Source organism: Micropterus dolomieu, linkage group LG15 (genome assembly GCF_021292245.1).
Source record: "Micropterus dolomieu isolate WLL.071019.BEF.003 ecotype Adirondacks linkage group LG15, ASM2129224v1, whole genome shotgun sequence".
NCBI classification, from domain to species: Eukaryota; Metazoa; Chordata; class Actinopteri; order Centrarchiformes; family Centrarchidae; genus Micropterus; species Micropterus dolomieu.
The window spans coordinates 15,794,380-15,806,401 of record NC_060164.1 but is presented as its reverse complement, the minus strand read 5'-3'; the positions used below and the strand labels follow the sequence as shown (position 1 = coordinate 15,806,401).

The 12,022-nt window shown below is 39.3% G+C and overlaps 1 protein-coding gene and 1 long non-coding RNA gene across 4 annotated transcripts in view; one reads left to right on the top strand and one right to left on the bottom strand.

Moving 5' to 3' along the window:
* The window catches only part of kcnma1a (potassium large conductance calcium-activated channel, subfamily M, alpha member 1a), a 151,594-nt gene that overhangs the window by 28,783 nt on the left and 110,789 nt on the right, over positions 1 to 12,022 (bottom strand). For 2 of the 3 annotated variants that reach the window (XM_046070605.1, XM_046070607.1), the window contains exons 17-18: positions 10,574 to 10,660; positions 10,401 to 10,477 (exon numbers count right to left, since the gene is read on the bottom strand). In XM_046070605.1, the coding sequence (XP_045926561.1) occupies positions 10,401 to 10,477; positions 10,574 to 10,660 (164 nt within the window). Of the gene's footprint in view, positions 1 to 864; positions 946 to 1,319; positions 1,367 to 5,297; positions 5,467 to 8,864; positions 8,874 to 10,400; positions 10,478 to 10,573; positions 10,661 to 12,022 lie in introns of all 3 variants that reach the window. The other variant, XM_046070606.1, reaches the window with a different exon arrangement.
* LOC123984027 overlaps positions 1 to 12,022 on the top strand; it is a 26,396-nt gene that overhangs the window by 8,764 nt on the left and 5,610 nt on the right. The window lies entirely within an intron of this gene.

The window sequence follows — 12,022 nt, the reverse complement described above, 5'->3', positions numbered from 1 at the left end:
ACACACACACACAGACACACACACACACACACACACACACACACACTATACAACTTAGGCTGCAGAGTCAACCCGTATGTTTGTATATATTGAAGGGGTTGTAAAGTTGAATGGGAGAGGTGGAGTCCTTTTCCTCTCTTTTGTAGAAGGGTGGTTGGTTGGTTGTTTGGAGGAGAGAGCATGCTTGGGTGGCCCCGGGCGATAAACAGACGTTTATCCCAGCCGTCAGCTGCCTCCTTGATTTACGGGGCGCCACCGATAGCTCCTGGATTCATCTGGCCCTTGTCAAACACGTGCAGCGTTAGAGAGCGCTCACCCACCCTGGCAGGTCCACTGTGCATCCTGAACAACCCAGACGGCAACTGTCCCTTCCTGAAATGCTAATCACATGATGGTACTGTCCAGCATGCAAGCCTTATCAGATCGCCGTGACCCAATGTAAACTGGATGATGAGGCAGAGGAATAGCAACTGAAAATGTTTATTTTTGTAGGCATATGTGAGCCAAGCTGGCTTTACCTCTACTGGGTTTGCTGCATGAGCAAGCTTTGTTCTTTATCTGCATTGCAACTGCATGAAAAAGCTTGTTTATGCCATGCACTGTTGTTTTGCTACTGTTAAATATGAGAATAAATCTGATAATATGGCTGCTGCAATTCCATGTTGTTCTTCTAAGAGAGCCACTATTTCAAAGAAGAAAGAAAAAAAATCTTCAATATCCATATGCTTAAGAAGAACAAATACATTAAATAAAAATATACATATAAAATGTTAGAGGTGACAAATAGCACTCCAAAACTAAAATTTAATCTTAACCAGTATAGTAAAAAGTAAAGCATTTAACAATTATTTACCAAAGATTTACCTAAATTGCAATCAGCTTTGAATCGAACGCCAGCCTCTTTTTGACTTCCACTGTTCCCTGGTGTTGTAGCGCCATCTGCTGCTACATGCAGCACAATACAAAAAGAATATTTAAAGGAACTACATGGTATTATCAAACACAAAATATTTTTTTTCAATTGCTATTAATACCATGAACTTATTACTTTAATTTCCTGTCAACATATGTTGAAATCATTAAATGACAGGTAAGTTAGCTGAGTTGAACATTGAATTTTATACTGGTTAAACTGTGAGTTTACTTTGTCTCTGTATAAGACACAAGACAACATCAGTAAATTCTAAAGGAACAAGGGACAAGGAAGCAAATACTAAATCAAAGCATCAGTACTAATTATGTTACATGACATAGTGATGGGTCTACATTCTAAACACAGAGCTGGCGCAGAATGGAGAAGGACAGAGAAACACACTTACGTGATCTGACATATCCATTATACTTATATTTGGCTGAGGAGAATGCAAAGACAAGTGGCAGGTCACACAGAGGGAGAAATGATGCAATGAAACAGGCACATTAGGAAATAGAGACATCAACATAAGAGCGGTGGATGGAAAGTAGATCAACTGTAACTATAATGAAGTACTATCAGAGAAAAGCATTAGGGCATAAATCAAAAACAAAAGGTAAAAATAATTAAAATAATGGAAAAACTTAATGGTTTTGGTGATTAAAGTATGGCAACATGGCACAAAAAAGACAGAAAAGTGAATGATATGAACTGTCCATTCTAGGAGTGAGCCATGCTTTCAGGAAAGTGTACTGAACCTGTAATGAGAAATAATGACAGCCTAATCTCTAACGGCTGATTTTTATTAAACTTTTCAAAAGAGCTAAATTTGAGTGATCATTGGTAGATTAAACAATGTAATGTTTCTCATTTTCAACCTCATTCAATGCTTTAGATTTAAATGTGATGAACAGTGTGAGGTCTGTAGACAGAACAATTAAAGCCACCATGGGAAACACAGAGAACAACTACATACTTGAGTGCATGTAGGCGTCCAAAACACAGACAGCAGACACTCGCTACTCAACACAGCGGTAATAATAGAGACTTGATCTTTACACGCAGTCCGCATCTCTTGAACAAATGGAAAATTTTAAACAAAAACGGACGTTTTCCACCATTGATTTATTACTACACTTTAAAATCTATTGGGTTGTACTTAAAAAAGGGTCAACCAAGGACTCCACCTATGCCAGTAATATTAATTATCTGTGAATTACAATTTATGACCTTGACTGAAGAGGTACTAAAGATGGGCACCGATAGAAGTACTGGTACAGTGGGCAGTTGAACTGAGCTCTGAGCTGCTGACACTCCCCACTTTTTCCCAGAGTCTCTTCCAGCAGTAAAGGTCACGGTGAAGGCCCAGGGCTGGCCTATGACACAGATCCTCAAACAGGGACCCACAGTGGCCCTGGCATCTGTCTCTAGCAATCTGCCCGCACTGCAGAGGCAGCAGACTAACTGGCTAGCATCTGGGGCGTAGAGCGGCAGAATAGGAGAGAGGGTAGGGGCGGGGGACCAAGCCTGCCTGGTGGACAGCAGCTGTCAGGGCAAGTTTGGTGACGGACCAGCAGGGCTGGGAAAATGAAAATGCAAACATAATTTCCATGTCAGCATAGATAAGGTCCCCAGCAATGAGATGCAGAAGCACACACACATGCACAGACACAGATATACAAGTGCATGTTGTTACATACATACACACACACACACACACACACACACACACACACAAGATGTACGCATGCACGTACACAGCCCAGAAGGCCGTGCACTAGCCAAAAGCATCTCCGAGCCCTGGGTCCCCAACCCTTGTCCACAGCCCAGCTTTAGAAAAGCTTCAGCCTTTCCATTATATAAAAGCTGCCACGTCTCTAGCTATTCTCACTGAAGGAAGCTGGCCGATTGTGATGATGGTCAGGCCACAAAGAAAGACCATATGTAACCAAGACCAAAAATAAACTTCTGATCCAGCTGAACTACTCAGAATAAATTCTGAGGTAATATTTTAAAACTTAAATTGCTGAAGACATCAGTACACACTACCACACAAGGGGGAACTACAGTATACGGTCTACACTACCCAACATATGAAATATGTGCTTTGAACTATATTTCTAAATACTCAAAAGTGGTAGAAACTACTTGCCTCTGCTGTCCAATTTTTCTACCTCTTTTTCTGCAAAAGTGTCCTCTAATTTATGCTCATGTCTCTCATCTTATTTTAACTCCAATAAATCAACCAAATTACAGAGTTTCAATATGTACGAGCTCTAGTAACAGAAGACTGCATTAATATAGTTAGCTAATTTGTCCAGAGATTGCTCTGTGCGCACAGGGGTTTATCTATTTCAACAAAAATGACATTGCTCACTAAACCTCTTGAATGAGTGCATATTAAAATGGCTATTAATTAAATGTGGTATCATTAAAGTCCATAAAGCAACACAGGTTTATGTTTGTCACCATTAATGAGGTGTCTGTGTTATTCTTTGTATTTGTGTGGTCTGAATCTGATTTGCATCAGAACACAGCATGCATTAAATTAAAGAGTGCTATCCAAGAAATCAGTTATCCAGCTACCCGGCCTAGAAAAATCTGCTTCAGATCTACAAGAGCGTGATATCATCATGGATAAAGATGTCTTATCCTCTAAGTCTGGTGGAAAAAGGACGGGAAATGGGGAGAGGAAATCCAACAATCCCTGACTGAAAAAGCCCAATGCACTCTTTCACTAAACTCACTTTGTTCAGACAAAGTCAGAGTTAAAAAGGGAAAAGAAATCTAAGACAGAGGAGGCTTTCCTGAAATCCTACAGGGGGTTGAGGGAAAAGTGAGATCAGTAACCATGTAATGGCCAGTAATTGGTACCAAGGGATATCAGCGCAGGCCGAACTACAAGAGGCCAAGCCAAACTCATCATGGCATGTTTGACACTAATCTAGGCTGAGTCGGCAGACGGTGGGAGAATGTTGAGAAGGAAATCAGATCTGTATGTCTGAACCCACGGCTTTGATAGCTAGTCCTACTGCTGCCATGTCTAATTGACAGACAATTTAGTATTTCCCATCCACTCAAAAGGAAAATTGAAAGGTGTGGGATCTTCCAGGAGCTTTCGTCCTCCTACCTTTCCTTTATCAAGCCAACATCACTATTTTGTACCTCTCATTTTGTTTTTTTCTCTTCTCTCCTATTCTCTCCTATTTGTTTTCTGCCTTCTTGCCATACAAAACTTCTCTCCCCCAATTTAATTTTTCTTCTCCTTCCTTCTTATTCTCCTCCATGCTCCCAGTGTACGTATGTATCGAAGACTGTTAAAGACTGCAAGAGAGATACACTTCTTGAAACAATTGCAATCGCAATGAAATGCACAATTTGAGACTATCTCCCCAAAGAAAATGTGTTAATTGTTGGCAAAATTGTATGTGTTCTTCTTTAATAATAGCCTTAAATAGTGAAAGGGCATTTCAGTTGCTTGAAATATTATTACTTTCCTGAACAAGCGTCACCAACAAAAACACGTTTAATATCTGTGTTCTGCTCATCATTTATCAGGCTTAGCAAGACTGTTAGAAATCTTCAAAACACCATTTCAGATCTGATTTTCTCTTATCTTTGGCATTAAAGTGAAACTAGAAACTTTGCAGTTGCTCAGTAAGGTTAAGTAAGGTAAAAAAGATTACAAAAAAAGTGAAACAAAGTCAAAGCCATTTTAACGAAAAACAGTGTTAACTCAGGTTTGTAAGGGCCTTCAAAGTAAATATATAAAACATAATTTAGCAAACATTATCAATAAATTGCAGCAAAAAACCTTGAGAATAAAATAATACGTTCCATTTGTGTATATATATACAGACATCTTACCTTAAACACTTCAAAACACATCAAATCCAATAGTGATAATATCACACAACTGCATGACTGATGCAGCATGCGGTAGCCACGTCTAACACCTACAGTACTGTACAGTACAGCAGCACCACAGAGCCACACCACCACTTACCCACCACACATATTACACTCGTAAAACTAATAATGTCAAACGAAAATGATAAATGACTAAAGAAAATACTGATGAAACTATAAGTAAAAGAAATTGAGGACATTAATTGTCCTCATGACAGATAGACAGATTGAAATGACATAGATAGATAGATCAAAAACAATACACTGCTGAATAAAAACTGTTATCAACATAAACGAACGAAAATAAATTCACGTAAGCCACAGCTACGGGGACTGTGGAGTCACAGTAAACAGATCACACCACTTAGACGACATTACAGACACTTACATGGACGGTACCTCTTCACGGTACAATACACGGAGGACACACCACAGACATGTAACAGCATGTGTTGGGCGGTATAACTTACAGGCACGTAAAGTGGTTGGGCAATCATGAACAGAGACAGAGGAAAGTGGGTAGGCCCTCTGAAGGGTGTCCATGTTACTATGTACACTGCCTGACATGCAAGAGCAGTCTTGCTCTGAACGGCCGCAATCAAAACAACATGCCAGTTTCATTCGTTTGTAGACGGACATCTTGGCTACAGTCATGTTTTGGGATGAGAGGAGAGGAAAAGCAGCAGGTTAATGGCAAAAGGAGAAATATTCATCCAGGGGAAGTTGGAAGGTAACTTCATCAGAAAGCAAGCCTTAGCCACCTGCTCCCACAGACTTGAGCCCCTGATTAAGTAAACACACTCCGCCGAGATATATTTAATAATCCAATTACTTTAACCTCAGCAAGTCGCCTAATTAATTAATTTTTTATTATTTCTTGCCTGAGAAACCATACATAAAATTTGGACACATTACGATATAACAATATTAATAATAGTCATTAAGATTTAATAATCAAATGCAAGTGCATTATTTCTCGTTTCGAGAGGTCAAGCTGTGTGCTAAGGCTATAACAAGTCAAAAGGCAAAACTATAACAGTGGGAAAGAGGGGTGAGGAGTAAGGAGAAAGGGCGGGAGGCATTCAGGGAAGAGAGGCATGAGCAATGTCTTCAGCAGCAAACCTCATACAAAGTTTCATACATTTGTACATCCTCTATCCATGTGGCTAAAGGAGTGTATCACGTACCTGTATCCCATCATGCAGCTGTAGCAGTTCTGTCAAAGGCATTGCACTATTCTACTGGCTATTTCATGCTACTGTATATTCAAACCTGCAATTTCACTGCTCCACTCCCCATGGGAAGCTTCACTCTAATGTGTACGTGTGCCTAAATGGTGTCTCTACACAAAGGTTGTATATGTTTGCAATTTCTCTGTGATTCTGTGTCTATTTAAAGTGAGACTATGTAACTTTAGAAGGAGGAAATTACATTCTTAGTGGTCTGCTATGACTAGTACTAGCATGTTAGCAAATGTCAGATATTGCTGTGTAGCGGACATTACGCTAGCTTGATTATACCTTTCTCTACTTATGCTACTGTTACCACTTTCCTGTAATTGTTTGTATCAGGAACCGTTTTAGGTTGAGAAGCACAAAAATTATTTTAAATCTTTAGCTCATATTCTCCATATGCCTAAATATATAGTTGTTTTTTTTTATTGTATTCACAAAATAAAATTAGGGGGTAAAACATGACAATAAGTAAGGTAATTGAGAGTCTCTCTTTTGGCATTTCCAAAGAGCCCAAGGATTGCAGGTCACAATGACATGTGTTACTAATTACCCATGAATGAAGTAATATGTTTCAGCTTCACTGTATATATGCACATATCAACATCAGTCCCGTAATGACTGTTATATCAAAGTATTTCATTGATGTTTCTTATAAGTTCTCGTTCTTGTAATGAATTGGCAATTTGGAGACTAGGCGCTCTTGTTCAGTTAAGACTGGATGTGAAAGTAGGATTACACAACAAAAATCTCCTGACTACTAGTCAGCCTGCAGCCAAATTACTGTAAGCAGGCAGTTTCTGTCTATGCGGAGTGTGTGTGGCAGTGTGTGTGTGTGTACGCGTGTGTGAAGCTCTAAACCCTGAGGGAAGTGGGAGGTGAAAGTCCCCAGAGTTGCACATCTAGATTGCTGTGACTCTGGGCAGAAACAGTCCCTGGTCCCCATTCCCTCATTGCCAAGGTGCAAACAGGCAGCAGACTAATACTGTCTGGCACCTTTACACAGACACTTTCAGCATCTTTGACTCTGAGTCACATTGGAAAATAAGATCTTGAATGAAGTAATATGTTTCAGCTTCCGGCCAAGGAAAGAATAGGACATGCAGATCATGACCTACAGAATGAAGGCATCAGGGACTGTTGTATCCTGCAGCATGCACATGTGCCTTGTGAGCATGTAATAAGCATGCAGAACATGTAGTTTAGGTCTCAGCAACAAAGAGATGTACAGAGATAACTGTTCAAAGTATTGAAACAGTTTGGGGAGCATGGCGGACAAGTGCACCTATCACTTCATGCTGATATTTCTTTACTTCAGAGTTTTTGCCTGGGCATTTGGACCACAGTATGTATGTTGCCATGTAGAAAATTGACACATGGAAGAGGAGTAATGGAAAACACAAGACACACAAATACACTGACAATGTCTTTGACTTCTGACTTCACAAATACCCAGATTCTGGCCTACAATTATAAGGTGTCCATTTCAGGGCATTCCTAATTGAAGATTCAACATGGCGGCCGCCCTGATAAACTGTCTGCATGGGTTTGATCAGTCACCATTTCCTATAATCCACCAAGGATCTTCTACTGAAACAGAAGCTATCAGGGCACTATGTTGAATATGAAGGATGTCCCAAAGAAAGCACCATTCTGATATATCCCCCTAAAGCTTCCTTATTCAGCAAGAGTGCAAGGAAAATACTGATACTGATACTGTAGCTCAAGAGTTTAGAACTTTTGAACAATAACAAACACTGTGAACAGTAGTTTAGACTTTTTTTCTGATTAAATAGATCATCCCAATGCACAGTAACACACAGCTTTGGTCCTTGCAATTCCGCTTAACAGGTTTCAGGGGACTTGAGTTTACTCTACAGACGTCACCATTTAAATGTCGTGTTCTTGGACATGACTCTGGCACGGCACCGCCATCTAGTGGCAATCTAATGCTATGACGCTGTGTATTGCTAGTGGACTTTTCATCCACTGCAGCGAGTAAAAAAAACCCAAAAGGGCCCAACAAATGACCAGATTTGAAATGCACAAGACTAGTGTGGTGACATTTCAATTCTGAGAGGAACTGATGGTCTCTGAAGCCTCAGTCTGAGCAGGGCGAGGACCCAGAGTTTAGAAGGGGGCTGAGATCACAGAGGAGTGGGGCAAAGGAGAGACCAGATTGTTTTGATTGTGTTTTGGCAACCTAGCCTGTTAGGATTTAAAGAACTTCCCACAAGGACTGCTCTCTGAAAGTACAGCCGCATACAAAACTTCCTTTGAAAGAAAGCAGGTCAATTTAAATCTCAGTGGTTCTTGTTGATTTTCTTCCCCTTGTGTTAGCTCTTCTAAATCTTGCCGTATGACATCTCAGATTGCAGTCCTTCTGTACTTTCTTGGAGCATGACACTATAAGGGGGTTAATCATGGGTAATGGCATAAGACTTGCGGCAGATTGTCTTCCAAATGCCAAATATAAGTTTGGCTTGATGATCAAATAATTAGGAAAAAACTGCAGAGCTCATCGGCCACAGCTGATTGAGTCACACTCTATTTAATTGTCATTTCCAACTAGTGAGAGCTTCAGCTGACTGTGCCGATGATGAGGAAGTCTGATGCTGGTGCAAGTTTGATTTCTGCTGTTTTGGTTTTGGTCTGGTCTGAGCACAGTGTAGAAATGAGAGGCGAGGAGAGGGATGCAGAAGCTACACTGGTACATGCAACATTGATACAGTATATTATTTGCTGAAGAGGAAGAAAAAACACTTGCACTGCACTCTGGGTAATAGTACACCCATTTTTTTTTTACTCACAATAAATCACTACCAGTGAGTAGTTAAAATAAAGTGGCGTTTTCCAATGGCAGCAAGGAAGGAAATACATGAAAAGTGTGTCACTGGTCATAAAGAAACATGGGGAAAACAACAGAAGAGAACAAAACATGATAGAACAGAACATACTGTAGGACAGACTTCCATTGCAGTAATGGAACTGTCATCTTTCTTAATGCAACTCTCTTGTTGGCAACAACTGTAATAAGATAAAACATAACGCCATGTCCATCACCAGAGTCTGAGATATGAAGATGTTGCGAAAGCAGAGAGAAGTAAACTGTTTATCTAAATGAAACTAGAGTGTGAAAGGTCTGTTGTTTCTATTGAGCTGGGAGAGCAAAAAACTGTCTGAACTGAAACTGAATAATTGAACTGACACAGACAAAAGAAGCAAATGGTGGGTATCTATTTTAAAACCAGGCTTTGTCTGCTTACTGTAATTGTCTGTGACCTTTTGTGGAAATATGGGATATTCACCTGAATTATTTATCCAGTGGCTAACATGTCCTGACAAGTGACTACTCTACATAGGTCAGGTTACATTCATGTGCTGTCCCTTCCTTAATGGTAATGTTATGTCTGCATAAAAAAGGGCAAAAAAGATCTATTTGACATGGGGTATTGTGTATTGTGAAAAGTTTTAAATTTAACAATTAAAGCTAGGGTAGGCAATGTGGGAGAAACTAGCTAGAGAATTTCAACAAATATAACAAATAATGCTTGTGAAATAAATTGCCTACCCTACCTTTAACCCCTTAGAAGGGTGACTGAACTCAATAATCTCAAATAATCATAAGCATTTACATGTTGAAAACAATATTATACAATAAGTCATATCCATTAACATTTTAAATATTATAGAGAAATGCTCATAACCTCATGCAGAGAAACTGCAAATGGTATAAATCTCAGTATTCTGGCTTATGTAGGATTGGCACAAGGAGTTAGTGTATTATGCATTATTGTACATTATGTTTTTAAGTGTTTCAAACATTGATGGGATAGCATAACTCATTTTACTGTAGATGTTTTCTTTTTTGTCTGTTCAGCTGTCAACTAATACAATTCTATATAGTGTACCTTTCCCACAATTTTTTACTTACGTATATTGCATTCACTACTATACATCCTCAGTTTGTGTTGATAAAGGAGTGATTTAATGGTTTAAACCAAAAAGAATACACACTCATAGATGGCAACATCTACATTTCGACAAGGAAAAAGAACAAATCAGATGCTGACTGATGATCATACCATAATGGATGTTATGGAAGTTCAAATGGGACCCATAACAAACACTTTCCTAAGGGTATAATGGTGTGACAACATGTATTACCTTTAACAACACAGTTGCACAGTACAGAAGAACAATGACATAATGAGAAGTATATCGTTAGTGCACAAACTAGTAAAATCCTAAGTATAATAAGACAGACAGACCCACAGGTAGGTTTTGGAGTGAGAGGAAGGGAAGGAGGGGTGTCAATGGGGCAGAATATAGGCACAGCTACTCACGTCGTTTGCAGCCACACTTCTTGATCCGCTTAGGGTCTGTGATGTCGTCATGACAAGCTTTGCAGTAGAAAAATGCTCTGAAAGTGACGGTAAAAAATGCTCAGCACTTTAAATAATAAAACTTCACATTTACATAATTAGCGATCAATTGTTCTTCAGGATGGATGGATTACCTCTTTACTTCTTTGGCATCACTGGCGATAAAGAATCCCAGTGTTCCCTCCTGCATCTTGACATGGTTGCCGGGGTTGATGAGGATGCTGGGTAATCAGAGAAATAGACACATCATGCTCATTAATAATCGTTACATTCTGGACAACACTCAGCTCATGCACACAACATGCTAATCAAGAGGAATGGTACACACACTTGTTAAAGCCGTTAATCGGACCCGCACTGCGCTTATCTGGACTGTGCTTTCGATCATTCTCAACACATCATCCCGGCTCTTGAGAGCATTGTTGTGTCTTATGGGCTTTCATAAACACACCTGCGCCACTGATTTTGGGCAATTTGTTGATGTGATACTCAAATGGATGGACAGAATGCACAACAGTATGATCGCACATTGAATTTTAATTCTTTTCTTTACAGAATGGTACTTGTTTGCCCCGGGGTGAGAAGGGGGACAGAGTGGTACGAGTAAAGGGACAAGGGGCAGAAAGAATTAAAATTATGGCCATGGAGTGGTTTTAGTCTCAGCATTCAGATACAGTCATCTAGTAAAAACAAATGTTATGATGGCCACTGAGACATGGCTGTAGTACAGAGAATGTACAGTAGGTGTTGTTATTTTTGTTAGTATTTGACAGTGGGATGCAAGGGAATGAACAGCTCCTTTTCTTGTCGATACTAGGCTGATTCTTCTCAGTGACTCTACTATAGTCTATAGGATTGCTCTAGAAAAAATAAAATTGGTATAGTAAAGTCCAAAGGTGGATTAAGTCCCCTTAAAATCAGAAGCGACCCTGTTCTGCTGAATTATAGTGTGAAAATAATTATTATGCATGTCCAACTAGGTCAATATTTATATATAGCATATGCTTTAAAAGTTATGAATAATATATTCAATATATCTATATTTAAATACACAACTATAATAAAAAATTCTTACAGCACGCTGTAAACCAGCTGCACTAAAGATAAATATCACGGGATATATTAATCAAACCATTTTTGAGTGGGACTCAATTTAACACCCACTTAAGCGACTGGCTGTATCATTCCCCATTAATTAGACTGAGACAAAGAGTAGACACCACACACACATACTGTACGCTCACACACGCACACCCTGGTCATTAATGGTTACCTGTGGGCAACAATCATCAATGATGTGAGTGTGAACTAAGAAATCAAAACACTGAACCCACAAACCTTTAAGGGTCACACTCCTTCAAAATACGAGCCCAGATGAAAGATGATTAATATTTTCTTCTTCTTTTCTCATTTACTCTGTTTTAAACTTTACTTTAAACTGGTGTCAATTTGTGACGATAACACCTATCATATGGCTCACAAAACTATAGTCAGTGTTGGGGCAATGTCATTCTTACCAACTTGATTCAGATCTTTGTATGTTACTTTTAGGAATCGATTTTTATGTATGTCATTTGTGTAGA